Genomic DNA, 16,397 nt, shown 5'->3' on the forward strand with positions numbered 1-16,397 from the left:
CTATTGGACTATTTTCTAAGCCCTGCCTATGGCTGGGTATATACAGTATTTTGTGAGTTATGTCTATCAAGAAACACACAAGGTTGTTATGTGTCCTATTTGTACTTACTTATTGTTATATTATTATTACCTGTTTATGGGATTCTGTTGATGGAAATGTATCCAGTAAAATACATACAGTATCTTTTAGTGGAACTATATTAGATAGAAGGTTGTCTCTGTGACTTTCTTACAATTAACAACCTGCCTTGTTTCATGGCTGGAGGATAAGCATCATATTTGGGATGATTTTCTGTATCATAAAGCATTGGTGAAGTATAAGTTGTATGACTCCAACTATACTTTATTGGTACTTTGCAAATGCATCTGCATTTGAATCTATAAATCTAAATAAGATACAAACAAACATTAACTAGGATATGACTTCTGTATGTTACTTTACTTAGGAGGGTGTGGAGGAACTACAGGGACAAAAGGCCAAAAAGGATGTTGCAGAGTTACTCATGACACCTGGCGCACTACATGTTAACAAAAGGATCAGGGCGCATTAAGCCCCATGTGGTTTTTCCATCACAAATCAAATGCTACTGAACTGACTCAATATGTAGCCCTAGCACTTGATAGCACTTGATATTCTTGATTTACTGTCTTCCCAATACTCACTTGCACCTTTATAAGGCTTTTTACAACAGGTCTAGGGCACACATCATTTCTTGAGGAAAAAATATGGTATTCCTGCCCTTCCAAAACTGGCAAGCCAAGCTACTGCACAAGGCAAGATGTCTCTAATAAAGCATTATAAGCATTATAATGTGAGCTATACCTTCCAAATTTTGAAAGCTGGCAATAGCTGTTAGCTTTACCTGCTTAAAACACATGGTCCCCATAACCAACTTTCTTCAACTTTGTAAACTAATGAAAATTAGATGAATGCACTAGGGGGATGCTGGACTGTGACATCTATGCATACCGTCATCACACATTTCATGCTTAGGAAACAGGGGCACATGGAGAGACTGGGTTTGAGATGAGATTTCTAAGGCAAATAGAAGACACTTTCCTTAAGGACCCCATACACGGGCCAATAAAAGCTGCCGACAGACCAAGTCAGCAGCTTATTGACCCGTTTGTGGGGCCCTCCAATGGGATGTCGATCGGGCAGGGTTAAAAATCTCAATGTGGGCATATTGGGGAGAGATCTGCTCATTTGGCGACATTGGTAGATGAGCAGATCTCCCTGTGTATGGCCACATTTTTTTTTAAATTAGAGCACATGTGCCACCAGTCCATAAACTGGTTAAGAAGATTGTGTGCACCACAATAGCTGCTCTTGTACAAAATAGTGTGGAGGTGTTTACATTTGAGTCTGTTTATTCTGATCTGTTCACAAGGCTTTAGGAAAACCACAGAAGAAAGGAAAAACACAAACATCTGTTGCTTAAGAAACATAATATCTTCATAATTTGGCATTCTATGCTCTGCATAATTAGATAAATAAAACAGCACATCTCTTCATCAGCCATACTCAAATTAATATATTCAAAGAATGTTAGAACACATGCAAAAAGAGGGAATGTTGCTAAACTTGAAACAGTGTTAGTTCAAAGATTTCACAAAATGTATTCAAGAGGTGGGATGTAAGTTATCAAAAATTCTTGTCAAGAAAACAAGAAGAGCTTTGGTATACACAATTATTCTGAATAAAAATGTAAAACACTAAAACAGTGAGTTGAGAAAAAGGGAGAAAAAAATATAAAACAAGCAAGAAGACAAAACACAGCAATCAAAAGTGGATTTAAAAAAAAAAATCCAAAATAGAGACAAGAAGTCAAGAAAAAGAAAAGGGGTAAAATATTTTCGGGATCCTTGTCATGCAAATCAGTTTGGTGGCAAAAAAATACCTTCATCTTCAGCACCTTCATTATCACCTAAATCATCTGTCTGTTTCTTTGTAAGGGGACCTAGGATTGAGAATGAAAACATGGAGCAAAAACAGTTCAAGAATAGATCATACTGTTACAGAATAAAAAGAGGGGAAAAAACAACATTGTTGCATTCCCACCAAGCAAAATAAGAAGGAAAAATCGTTTTGAGGGATTTTGAAATAAAACATTTTAAATTCAAAAATGAAAAAAAAAATATCTGGAGCTCAGGTAAAGTAAATAGGCTAACACATGTTTACATTAAAACAACAATATGGTGTGTGTGTGTATATATGTAAATATACACACACACACACACACATACATGAGTGTGTGTGTTTCTGCGTCTAAACCAGGGTAGACCCATGTGGACCTCTAGCAATTTAACTTTTACAATCAGCATCCCTACCTTTAATGTTTAATAATGGACACTGCCTGCTTGGAATCCAGTATGTTGAGAAAAATATATATTCTTGTATAGAACATAACATCCACATGTTGGCAGAGAATCTCTTCTTACAGCTTTTGCCACTTACAGTACTTTATGCTCTCTCCAAATCCCTTCCCCCCTAACCACCCCATGTATTTGCTTCAGGAAAAGAGATGCTGGTAGTTAAAGCTCAATAAAAATAAAAGGGCCACATTTGTCTTCCCTGTTATTCATAAACACAGTACATTTTTTAAAGAAAAAACATTACTTAGCCCTGCTCAATAAATACATTCTTTGATACAGGGATATCAAACCCACAGTCATGTTGATGGATTGCACTTCCCAGCTGTTGGTTGGTTAAACTATCTGGGAGTCTTTATTCATAACAGCCTAAGGACAACAGGCTTGCAATTCTTGGCAAACAATTAAGAAATGTTAACAATCATTGTTCTAGATAATTGGCTGAGTTCAATTTGATGAGAAATAATTATCTTTAGATTTCCCCTTAAAACTACAATGAGCATTAAGTGAAAACCAAAGATTAGTTATGCCTTTCTCATTAAAATGAATCTGCCTCAATATCCATTTAACTAAAAAAACAAAATAATACTGTTGATTAAGTAATTAGCACAGATATCTAAACACACTAACAAGCACAAAGAAAATGGCTACTGTAAGACGGGAGTGAATAGGAGGAGGCAAATGCTCTGGATATTTGACAGACATAGAAACAAAAAAATTAGAAAGGTTTTCATGTCCAAACTTGTTTAAGAGGTTGCACATTGTTATTTCCATGACATCATTAGCATGCACACAACAAGATCACCAACATTAAGATGCACAAGCAATTGCCAATAGAGGGGAGGGAAGGACAATCTCATGCATTGTGAAAGCAGAAATACAAAACAGACAACATGAAAACGTTGTGTGTTTGTAGCTTTTCATCTAGTACCGAGCATTACGTCAACGCAGCCCACTAGGAAACATTGGCAAGCACTCTGTAAATATACTTTCAGCCAGTCAAGATGATGCATCTTTAAAGCAGACAACGAAAAGTCTTGAGTGCACTGAAAAAGAAATTCATTATCAAGCCCTTGGAAAAACTGTCTGCAGATTTTATGATTAAGAACCCTTTGCTTGCACTGAGAATGGACTGCGGGTTGTTGTGCACAGAGCTTCTTATTTCATTGGAAAACTACCATGTTAACATTATAGATAATTTATATGGTTATAAAATATTTAATTATATTTATTACTGCCGTAAATCTTTATAAATCTTCCCTATACCTCTAAAAGAAAAACACAGATTAGATCAAACATGCTCTACAGAACCTTATGTACAAATGTCTCATAAATACAAATAATTATAGTGGATATACCCAAAACAGTGTTTGCAGGAATTTACTACTGGTACTGTTAAATATATTTCAAATATATATTTGTTTTTGTTGTCACAGAGACCTGTATATTATTTGGATTCACCTCTAAAAAAATATATAGTACACAAATAAAAAATTTACTTTTCATTGTTTAAAACAAAAGCATTACCAGTAATTGTGTACTGGGGTCTGGGAGTGCTACATGAATTGGAAAGTTAATTGAACTCATTTGAAAAGTACATCAGAATAAAACCCCAAAGGAAGGTTACGTTTGGTCAGACTACATTTGGTTGCTTCTATGTAATTATTGAAAAAGCTTTTTTAAAGATTATCCAACATACCATGAAGTACTTCAACATTTATTCTTTAAAACATAACACGGGAAAACAAGTTATGTTAAAGGTGATCACTTCACTGAGCACCTGCTTGACTATGAATCCTCAGCATACTTCAACATTTTAGCAAGGGTTAAACCATGCTGAGAACCTTAGTCCAGCAATGTCAGGGTTGTATATATGAATCACTATTGCTCATATAAACTTGTCCCTAGTTCTTCGGAGCAAGCCACTATATTGACATGCAGAATAATCCTCCAATCCTTTGCAATCTCATTTTAGGTGAACTGGTGGGGGGGGGCAATAGGCAATCTGCCCTTAAGCACTGAACTTGTCATATACTGAATAGATGTTTAAATATTAAATGTAATTTAATGTCCAGTAAGGGGAGAGAAGACTGATCTAGAAAAGAATAGTTGAAATGGCTTTATTCCTCACCAACTGTATCCTACTTAAGTACTGATCTTTACACGTGTCCATGCCCCGACTCCATGATAGTATATCAACATGGTTTGGCTTGCATTGAAGTGTAAATGTAAATATTGCTGCAGCGTGTTCTATGTTACAGTAAGTGAGCAAGGGCTACTTAAGCACCCATCCAGCAAGGATAATTTAACATTGTTGATGCTTTCTTGACTACTAAAAGAATGTCCCCTCACAAGTGCCCTTTTCTACAGAGAAAACAACAGTAACCCAGAATTTCCTCATAGTTTTATTTTTCTAATCTCTTAATTGTTCTACAGTAGTTACAAGTCTCTGTACTATTTATAGATAATATATGTCCTTTAGACCATTTTCCTCAATGTGACCTCTTTCTATGTAAATTGGACATAGGTCTCTTTTCCTTTAAGAGAGTGCCGGACTCCAACACATTCTTATGGTCCCTTCGGGCTTGTCAATCAGAACTTGCAAGGCTGGAAGTTAAATGCTTGAATCTAGCAGCACAGTTAAATGGTGGCCATGTGGACTTAGGATCAGGATTTACAGCCTCCTTATCACAGTGCTGCTGCTTCCTTTCATGTTCAGGTATGTGACTATACAATAACAATCCTCCACTCCTCCACTGCCAGGGCAGGTTTTGCATCTGCAGCACCCCGAGGCCTTGCGGTCCTGCGCTGCACTTGCACGCACCCCCTCCCATGCGCGAGCACAGTGCAGGAACTCTGCATTTCTAATGTGGCAAAGAATCCAGGCCTGTTCACTGCACTGCAAAACTCCTCGGCAGGTCTGAGTTGGAGTATATTTTTGTTTGAACCAACATCTGGGTTTAATAAATCTCAAGCTTTTATTTACTAAAAAATTGTGGTTTTCCCAGAAAAAAAGGACTTTAATAAATAACCCCCTCAAGTTGTGAAGGTTTTTGTCAAAAAAATCTAGCAATAGTTGACTAAGTGGAAGAACATGTAAATAAACCTCAGTCAGTGGCGTAACTACCGAGGAAGCAGGCCCCGCAGTCGCGTGGGGGCCCGGGGGTACAGGGGGCCCGGCGGGGGGCCTGCTTCCTCAGTAGTATGCACAACCAGCAGAAGCTGTTTCGATGAATCCAGCGGTCTCTAGGACCGCTCCGCCGTCCTGTCTTCCATCGTGGCTCTGCCCCTCCCACTCCTCTCCTCTGTTCTCGCGCTGCTGCTGTCTCCTGTGTGAGTGTCCCAGCTCAGTATGTAGTATGCAGGAGCGTTATGTTATTAAGGCCCTAGCAGTGGGGGGAAGTCCTGGTCCTGTCCTGTTCTGAAGGGGGGGGGGGAGTCCTGTCCTGTTTTGAAGGGGGGGAGTCCTGTCCTGTTCTGAAGGGGGGGGAAGTCCTGTCCTGTTTTGAAGGGGGGAAGTCCTGTCCTATTCTGAAGGGGGGTGGGGTAGTCCTGTCTTGTCCTGAAAGGGGGGGGTATTCCTGTCCTGTCCTGAAGGGGTTTCGGGTAGTCCTGTCCTGTTCTGAAGGGGGTTGGGGTAGTCCTGTCCTGTTCTGAAGGGGGGGGAAGTCCTGAATGGCCTGAGTCCACCTCCGCATTGCAGAGTCACCAGGTGGCTTCTTTACACCACTGCTCAGTGTCCTGCTAATGACTCACAAACACCTATAATCTTCTAGCGCAGGCCAGGATACAAACAGTGTGCGGGAAAACCAGGGCTACACTCCTCATTATATATAATGTACCCCGATGTGTGCTGCCTGGCCCCACTCCTGCTGGGGACTTGTGCCTTTTGCCTACTGCCTACCCCGTCACATGCCGCTTGGAGGTAGGGGTAACAGATGCTGCTTAGCTCAGGCTTTTACCAACTGCACAGCAAGGCCCCCGTTCTGGCAGATCCTACCGGGAACTGTCCCACCTTCACCCCGGACACAAGCCAAGTAACTCCCTAAAGCAAGAGCAACGGCCAGGATGGAGGGTGAGCAATAAGCGCTACGGGAACAAGCTATGTGGGTACTACAGGTGCCGAGGTGAGGGATTAATAGCAAGCTACTGGCATGATGATTTTTGTGTTTTGTGAGGCGGGGTCATTTGAGACATTGCATTTATTCCCATTAATTAAAAATTACACTATAGTGCTAATGTTGCGTTACTGTAATATAGGGATATTAGAAGTCACTGAGGGGTTGTTCTGTAACCATATACTGTAAAGGCACAAGGCTGCAGGCTGAGTTATACAGGGAACTCTGAGTATCACTCAGGAATTATAAGGGATAATGTACCCCCTACTGTAAATGATAAGGATATTAGAAGTCACTGAGGGGTTCTGTGACCATATAAAGGCACAAGGCTGCAGGCTGAGTTATACAGGGAACTCTGAGTATCACTCATGTATTATAAGGGATAATGTACCCCCTACTGTAAATAATAAGGATATTAGAAATCACTGAGGGGCACAAGACGGCAGAATCTTTAACATATTTTACATGAATTACACTTAAGTGAGAAAGGCAGCTTTTTATGCGAATAATTAACACTATCAGCATAGAAAGAATGAGGGCGGTAAGGATACAAATCACATTTGTTGCACTGCCTTGTGGTTGTTTAACTCTTTCCTTGCCTTAATGTGCAAAGTTGTAATTGTGCATGTAATTGCCACTTTGCCACCCTTCTATAGTTCTGGGCTATTTATATCTGAAATTGTGAGTGTGCCATCCTTCTATTAGTTCTGGGGATATTATACATGAAATTCTCCCACCATTTTGTGCAGAGGGGGCCCTGAAATTGTTTTTTGCAGGGGGGCCCTGGCATCCAAAGTTACGCCACTAACCTCAGTGGTTAAAACATACCTTATGTAAAGTTATTGATCTGCAGATTAGCCAATTTATTAAAGTAATAATCCAAACCTCTTGTTTAATTAAAGCCACCATTAATATGTATTTAAGTTTCCTGGGTTTTATTATGGATTAACTTAATTTCTACGCACTATAACACAAATTTAAATCAAATTCAAAATGCAGTAGCAGAGATTCAATTAAAATACAGTTCTTTACCCATTTCTGTGTCCAAAATCTGTGCACTGAAATTTGTTGGACAATTTAGAAAATAATTGTCATACAGGAGCAATGTAATCAGCGGAGTTAACAGTGAAAAATATGTTACATGTCAATAATTTCTCCTTCGTGCAAAAATGTTGTCTTTTTATGTATTCAATATAGGTTTTGCAAACCTGTAGAACATAATCCACCAGCCAAAAAAAATTAAATTTTAAAGGTTTCTGTCATGTGCAGTGTAGGTAATAAAACATCTGAATGAAAAAGCCATTATCTTTGCTTGAAAAAAATGCCGCATTCAAACAGTTTTTTAAAAATGTGTTACATTTGCAATAACTATAATGATTGTCATTTGTAATAGCTGTCTTGTGATTATTACATTGTGAAGTGTTAATTTTTGTTCTCATTTTGGAGATTTTTTTTCCATTTACAACTTGCATTACATTCCCATATTATTTTGTAATGTTTCCATCATCTATAATTTTATCCCAATAAAGTATGTTCTATATGATATGGTTTCTATTTTTTGTGCTTACTCCTCCTCCACATAGGGCAATATATTTATGTATATTCATTTTATGAGTGAATCACCACTTTCCTATTTCAGCTTGCTAGGTTGATTTGTTGCTCAGAGATAGAGCATATTGAAGCTCTGCTTAATAGTGATTATCAATCCAGTCTCTGCACGTGTTCCTCTTAAAGAGATACTGACCCCAGAAAATAACCATTTTTATCTCAATCATAACATTATCTTTGAATGCTATTTATAATTTGCCATGAAAGTATTTGTCTGATGCTTTTACATTACCTTTCTTACCCCCATGCTCCTCTGTGCAGCAATAGTCCGTTAGCAATAGAAACTGTAACTGACAAGTTGAGAAGGAAGGTTGGCAAAACCTGTCAGGTTTAGGAACTTTAAGTAACAGTTACTTACAAAAGTATGTAGATTAATATTTTGAAAAGAAAATTTTTTGTGTTAGTATCACTTTAAAATGTGTACAATCATATAAAATATGGATCCAGCCTGTCATACTTCAGGAATGCAACAGCGATTATTGAGAGTGATCCTTTCCAAGTTATGGAATCAGGGCAGCTGCAAATGGGTCAGAGGACTCCATGGGTAAGCAGTATTTAATTGGATGTCCACACACATTGTTGAATCTGGAGTGGGTGATTGAATACAGGCACAGGGTCTGGGGCTTAGTGCACCCAGCCAGAGTTCATGTGCAGTGAGTTAATTTATTATCTTTTGCTTAAAAGCCTACATTAGTGTGTGAGCCACTACCCTGAGGAATGCATACAATGAACTTTAAACCACTCAGTTAAACATTTGTGAACAGAGAATATTTGGGTTATAATATTGTTATATGTCATACTTTAGGAGGCATTTTTATTAAAGGTCAACATTTAGTTGTTTAGAGGTTTTTGAGACCACAAATTCTATTTCACTAAAATCACAAATGCCATGAAAGTTATTAAAAGATCCGGAAACAAAAAAGTACAAAACAAAAATGGGCGACGGAAATTCCGAAAGCCACAATTTTTTTGTGAACGAATGAATTTTTTTTTTATTTTTAAGGTTTTGAGCTCCAAAAACCACTAAAACGATGAACGTAAGACATGTTACCGCAGCCCTAATCTAAACAAATGCATAAAGGGTGCTGAAACCACAACACCATAGAAAAATACTAAATATACACACATACACAATTTATTTCATATAACCTGTCAAATAAAAGATGGGTTTCCAGAGAGATTTAGCAGTTAATTAAACATTCCTCTGAACATCCAAATTTGCATATCGCTTTATTACTTTTGAAACAACCTTTTGATGTTGATGTAAAGCAGGGGTCCCCAACCTTTTTTACCTGTGAGCCACATTCAAATGTAAATAGAGTTGGGGAGCAACACAAGCATGAGAAAGTTCCTTGGGGTGCTAAATAAGGGCTGTGATTGGCTATTTGGTAGCCCCTATGTGGACTGGCAGCCTACAAGAGGCTCTACTTGGCACTATACTTAGTTGTTATGCAATTAAAACTTGCTTCCAAGCCTGGAATTCAAAAATAAACACCTGGTTTGAGGACATGGAGAGCAACATCCAAGGGGTTGAAGAGCAACATGTTGCTCACGAGCTACTGGTTGGGGATCACTGATGTAAAGTAATGAAATACCACCTATAACAAGAAAGCATTTAAGGCTTGTTAGTTTTAAGCCTATCTAATAAATGAAGCAAATGTTTCTCAAGTAGAGAAATGAAACCTTCAAAACTAAGAAAAGACAGAGCTATTTTGCTTCACTTTGCCCCCTCTATATGGAACTAATGTCTATATAAGTAAGCTGTTGTTAGCTGACGGTACTGCATACTGCATTTTATCACCAGTGGGTATTTAATAAGACATGTTTACATGTTTTGGGGATTATTTATCGAAGTCCAAATGCCAATAACCTGAAAAATTTTAATTATTTTTTTTACTATAAAATCCAAATTTTGGATTTTTGGATCTTTTGGGATTTATTAAACCTCCAAGCTGCAAAAAGTCAGAATCCGAGAAATCTCAGACATGCCAGTTTTATATAACTCAATGGGAAAGTTTCTTTGTCTGTGCTGGAATTAGCCTGAATAACTTTTCAGGCTAAAATTCAAAAATAATCCAAATTTTTATTAAAAAAAGTCAGACCAAACTAGAATCCACAATTTGGCCTTATTTATTATTAAAAAAGCTCTATTTTATTGGAACAGGTACAACTCGATAACATTTTTTTTTGTAAAAACAATTTGTTTTTACAATTGTTTTTCCAGAATCATTCTATTTTTTACGGGCTTCTATCCAAAAAGTCAGAATTTTTTATATATTTGCTAAATCCAGCGCAGATAGGGACCTCTCCCATTGACATACAGCCTTGACAGGTCTGAGATGGCGGTTTTTCTGACTTTTTGCAGCCTCGGGGTATAATAAATTTTAAGAAATTCAAGTTTTTTCAAGTTGTTGCCATTAGGACTTTAATAAATAACCCCCTAAGTGATGCACAAAGACTTCCAGCATTATTCATTTGTTATTGTATTCGCATAAATTACAAGTGTTTTTTTCCCTTTTGCCAATTATTAACCACTGCCTTCTCCTGTAAAATGTTTTAACCTGTTTTCTGTGTGGGGGGGGTTATACGCTAGAGCTTTGAGGCAAGAATTTAATAAAAGACAAAAATTCAATATTCCATTTGAGAGAGACATTGCATTGTTTATTGATTCCAAAAAATAATTTGACAAAAGTTTCTTCTTCCTAAAATAGTTTCAGTTTGTTTTAAAAGCCCCACAAGCTTCTTTGCCTGCAAGGTAAACAACTTTGCATCGCACCAAATGCAGCTGGACCATGTTATTTTCCAAGGTGTGCTGAACTATGAAACAAAATCACCTCTCAAAGAGTGAGAGAGAACTACAATGGTATAAATCAAACACTACAGAAAAAGTACTCAAATAACTCAACTAGCAAAACATTGGTATTTCCTTTTTTATTTGTGACTATACATAGAGTAACATATAGTGATGGGCGAATTTATTTGCCAGGCGCAAATTTGCAGCGAATTTGAGCGATTCGCCGCCATCGAATAAATTCGCGAAACACCCGCGAAAATCCGCCCAAAAAAATTCGCTGGCGTCGGATAAAACGGAAGCCGGCGTCAAAAACGGGCGCCGGCATCAAAAACGAGATGCAGGCGTCGTTTCGCAAATTTTTCGCCGTTACGCGAATTTCGGGAATTTTTCGGCAAAGCAAATTCGGGAATTTTTCGGCAAAGCAAATTCGCCCATCACTAGTAACATATAATTCATATTTAACATTCATTGAAAAATCTAAGCATAAATGCATGTATTCCACACTGATTGTATTCAACCAATCATTTGTAAGTTACAGACAACTTTGAAAACTACAAAACCTTAATTAGGGAATGTCACAGAAAATTGTATTTGCTTCCTCAATGCTAATTATGCTGCATATTAATGTTAGGGCAATGAAACAATCTCAATTGTATGGCATTAGATAAAGCCAAATGAGATGCATAGATATAGCTAATGTTCAATTCTCTACCTTGAATTACTCTTTAGGCTACATATTTCAATGCTACTGTAGGTCATTCCAGGACAGCAGTCTATTACTGTTGCTTAAGCTGAGTCATTTATGATGTGAAACAATTGGAAACCCCATTGAACTCAGGGCAATGTTTGATTTCATTTTGTTATGTCGTATTCTCGTCGATTAAACTGGAAACTTTTCACAGAAATGTAAAGGTCCCCTTGTACCTGGAATATTTTATTTGTTTTATGAATATTTTCTATCCAACAATTTGAAAATAATTAAATATATTAAATATATAACATAATATTATATTATTATTTATGCAAGGATTCACTATGTCAAATGACTGACCCACTTTCAGATGGCCATACTTCTATTTGTTTCTATAAAGTGATCCTGTGAATTAATTTTAGTGTTTAATCTACTACCCTAGCAAAACAAACATCTTTTCAGTTGGGGTCCTTGCCAAAATATAACTGGAATAACAACATACATTAAATACACTGCAGGTGTAAATAGTTAAAATGCTAGTTACTATGAAATATAACCATACATCAATTGAGCTTTGGCGCTTTTTGTTTAACTAAACTTCAGTGCAAAAGCACATTATAGTAGCTGATGGAAGCTTTTTACTTTTGCCAGCTGTAATACTATTACATTTTGTCATTCCATGATTACTTTGCCAATTTAACATCTGCTCCATATATGCCTATTTCATTATATCACAGCACAACAAAGTAAAGGCAATCTTCAGAAGATTGATTTGCCCTCTGGTGCCACACTGGTCTCTGACATATTGCACCCAGAAAGTACTGCATTTTTGTAAACTAGTTTTTTTTTCTCAAGTTAATGAAAGCAAAAAGGAATTTCTTCCAATGTAAAAAGCCCACACACAAATCATAGAACTCTTTTACACAAGTCTGCTTTGCAAACCTTTAAAGGAGCAAAATACATGGGTCAACTAAATACAGCTTGTGTTGTGTATGTTTTAATATGATATGATACAGATATAGAATATATTATCCAGAATGCTTGGAACCTGGGGTTTTCCAGATAATGGATCTTTCCATAATTTCGATTTATCAAAGGTCGAGGTGAATTTTCGAATGAAAAAAATTTGAATTTTGAGCTATTTGTTGTGTACTTCAACTAGGGAATAGTCCAAATTCGATTTGAATTTGAAAAAAAAATCGAAAACTCGAATATCGAAATTTATCATGTACTGTCGAGAAGGCACCCAGAGCTCCCACAGAACAGGAGTTCTTGGATAGGATGAGGTTGATACGTAGGATGGATTATTTGATGGCTCTGAAACATGATAATATTGACCAATCTAATAAAATATGGTATAACTGGGATCTAATAGAGGTGCAAAGGGGGAGCTTTCCAACCCAGGGGGAGTAGGAGGTATGGGAACAGAGATGGAGGTAGAGAGTGCGGTAATGATACAAGTGAGATTGTAGGTGAGTGTCTTAATGTTTAGGAAAATTATAAGTGGCTCGGTATGCAGCAAGAGGAGCTTTATAGGAGATGAACCTGTTAATGTATTAACATGGGATGATGCTCTGTATGTATGTAACAATGCCAAGTCTATTGTGTTTTGGCCCTATGTTGGCAAGTTGTAAGTTCTATAAAATCAATAAAACATTTATAAAAAAAAAAAAATTCAACTTCGACCATTCGCCATCTAAGACCTGTCGAATTGCTGTTTTAGCCTATGGGGGACCAGGACCACCTAGAACCTATTTAGAGTCAATTGGTGGACTCTGAAAAATCAAAAGCTTTGAATCGAATTCGATGGAATGCGCTATTCCTTCAATTTGTACGGGCTTGTATTCCTTGTAATTTGGAGCTTTCTGGACAATGGATTACCAGATAAGGAATCCCATACCTGTAATTGCAATTGAGAATGAGAAATTAAGATTATTTCTACCAGTTGACCTCTAGTATTCTAAACTCCCACTTATCACCTAGGGCTTTGGTGGGGTGGTTTGATCAGTGCTACTTTTAGTTATGGTCAAAACTCTGATTACCCTAAACGTTATGACTTTTTGCGAACAATTTATGCCTTTGCTCAAATTTAATATAGCTTTTGCGAATCCGGAAACTGTTTAGCAACCACTTCTGCCAGTTGAAAGAAGATTGCACATTTTATAGTTTGTTTCAGTGTGCAGTATGTGTAATAAAACATACTGAAAAAAGCTATTATGTTTGCTCCAAAAGATTACAACACCTTCAAGCACTTCTTAAAAGTGTGCAATGAAAATCGCAATGCAATTACAGACTAATGAAGAATATTACATTGCAAAATGCAAATTGATTTTCTCTTTGCGACTTTTATTACATTTCTCCCAAGTAGATTTCTGGTAATGTTGAGCATCAAAAACATATATTTTTTCTGTCGATGGCTGACACAAACTGGACTTCACTCCAATAATTGATGCAGTTAAAGAGTGATTTAAGGCAAAACCATCCCAATATGTAGCCTTACGCGTTTCGTGCCCTATGGACACTACGTCATAGGCTGAGGATCTTCACATTCAGTGGTAATTAAATGGAGACAGACCTATTACAGACATGCTTAGGACAACCAAAACATATATTAAAAATTCTTATACATGTAATAAAATGATACCTATGTAACTGTAACCAGTTAACAGGACAATAATTAAAAAGATGCTAAGTGGATATTAGTTTAAAGACCAATTATATCTTGCTGAAAAAATCTCCAGCCTAAAAACATTTATTATTATTGCACTGCATTTAAAAATGTGAATTTTTTTAAAGAGGTAATTGTACAAAAAAAGGATTTGTTCTTAAATGTCTATATAGAAGGCTCAACATACAGTATCAACACAGCATCTTGTAACCCCTAATAACCCAGAGAATGGACATTTAACAGAAGCTACTGAGCCCGAAAGAAGAGCCATTTAATGGCTCAGAGCAAGAAAATTAGTCTAAATGTTAATTAGTACCCACGTAACAGGAACTGGAGGTAAGCCAATGCCATTTGAAATCTGTTTTCTTCTACTTTTAATGACTGAATATCACATTAAGAATAAGATGGCTAATAAAAATGTGCTATAGATTTAGTTTTTAACCAGTCAATATTAATGATTGATGTCATCAAAGAGAAGTATAGCATTCATTTGAGTTAAAGTAGCCTATCCAATAGTTAAATTTAAAGGCATGATGGACCGTTATTAATTCAGGAAATATCTAATGATCTGTTCTTGATATATAAGATTTTATGTTTAAATATTATTTTTATCTTTAAATAAGTCATTCAGAATAAGTAATATGAAATAAAGCAATGGATCACAATTTGCTAAATTTGCAAAATCAGTGATATATAGAAGCAAAGTTTCTGCCTCCATAGATCTGCCTTTTTCTGAACATGAAATACTCAGCATTAGTTTAGTTTTTTTTAGCTGCAGTCTTTACTGACCCATTACACTTTCAGGAAAATAGATAAAAAAAAAACTACGTTATTTTTTACCCTGTGTAAAGTTGTCTTGCACTACTGCCAACCACCAATGTTTTGTTCCACTTTACCTTATATTACTGAAAAGCTATTTCTGTGGCCACCACCCATCAGTGTATTTTCGGGGGGGGGGGGGACAATGAGTAGAGACAATTCCGTCCAACAAACAAAACATACCCCTAATGTATATATCATACGCAAAGGTTTAAAAAACTTATAATCTAATAATATGTTTTTCATGTCATTAAAAGTGTTAGTGAAACGAGAATAGTGTATATTTGAAATGAAAGCTTTGATACTGCTGGTGTTAGATGCCCCCTGTCTAGATGTCACCCTTTCAGAAGAGCTGCCCAGGTCAAATTAGGAAAACCAGGCAGGACTCTCCCAGATTGACAGGGCGATCAGACAATCGCTGATCGCCAAATCATAGCCCGCCGAGTGAGGGCTCTTATCTGTCCTTGTGACATTTAGGTCCATCCCTATGACATCACTATCCACCCCCTGCCCAGCTTTCCTGTCATAGAAAGGTGTGATAAGGACAGTAAATAATAGAGATCCAGAATTTGCAGTGTGATTTTGCAGAATATCTGAACTGATCTGTGATTTTGCAGAATATCTGAACTTTTTTCAAGATTCGGATTTGAATAATTGGATAATTTAAATAATTAATAATGATCAGGTCAACTTTCAAGCTCTGGGCAACTGCATGTAGTTTTTGAATTAATGTATTTGTTTGCTAGAATGTGAATATGAAAATTAGGGTTAGGTTTTGGTTAGGTATTTAGACAAATCTTTTGTGAAAATGTAGCATCTAAATAAAAAAAAAAAATAATAATTAACCACACCACAGTTCGCCACAGTTTTGGTAGAGGGAAAATATTATAGGTCCTTTTCCATAATTTATTGTCGGGAGACCCTATTATCTCTTATTAATATGTAACTGTATATTTATTCTGGAGAGATGTATATGTAAGACATATGTCTTGTATTTGTATGCCCTTGTTGTGTAAAGCACTGCAGAAGACAATGACCCTATCGAAATAAGTCCCATTGTGTGCAACCTAGGAAGTTGTTTTTTAGAAAGATAAATGAACATACCATTAATGTGCAATGACAATTATCTATTACAAACTGTCATTTGCAGCTTTTTGTAGTAAAGGGGGACTATTTTGTATTAAAAAAATGAAAATACAGTTTCCAATAGTTTATTCAATGAAGCTTAACAAATAAGTGAGGCAAAATCATTTGGTTTATAATACAGGATTGACTTTTTAAACCAGAATTTTGTTTTGTTTTTGAGTTTTCCAATACAATGAACTC

The 16,397-nt window shown here is 36.7% G+C and overlaps 1 protein-coding gene across 6 annotated transcripts in view; it reads right to left on the minus strand.

Moving 5' to 3' along the window:
* The window catches only part of LOC108717452 (neuroligin-1), a 445,212-nt gene that overhangs the window by 192,477 nt on the left and 236,338 nt on the right, over window positions 1–16,397 (minus strand). For 4 of the 6 annotated variants that reach the window (XM_041564865.1, XM_041564866.1, XM_041564867.1 and 1 more), the window contains one exon: window positions 1,902–1,961. The exons of the other annotated variants lie outside the window; for them this stretch is intronic. In XM_041564865.1, coding sequence (XP_041420799.1) covers window positions 1,902–1,961 — 60 coding nt within the window. The remainder of the gene's footprint in view (window positions 1–1,901; window positions 1,962–16,397) is intronic. 6 annotated transcript variants of the gene reach the window in all.

This window comes from Xenopus laevis, chromosome 5S (genome assembly GCF_017654675.1).
Source record: "Xenopus laevis strain J_2021 chromosome 5S, Xenopus_laevis_v10.1, whole genome shotgun sequence".
NCBI classification, from domain to species: Eukaryota; Metazoa; Chordata; class Amphibia; order Anura; family Pipidae; genus Xenopus; species Xenopus laevis.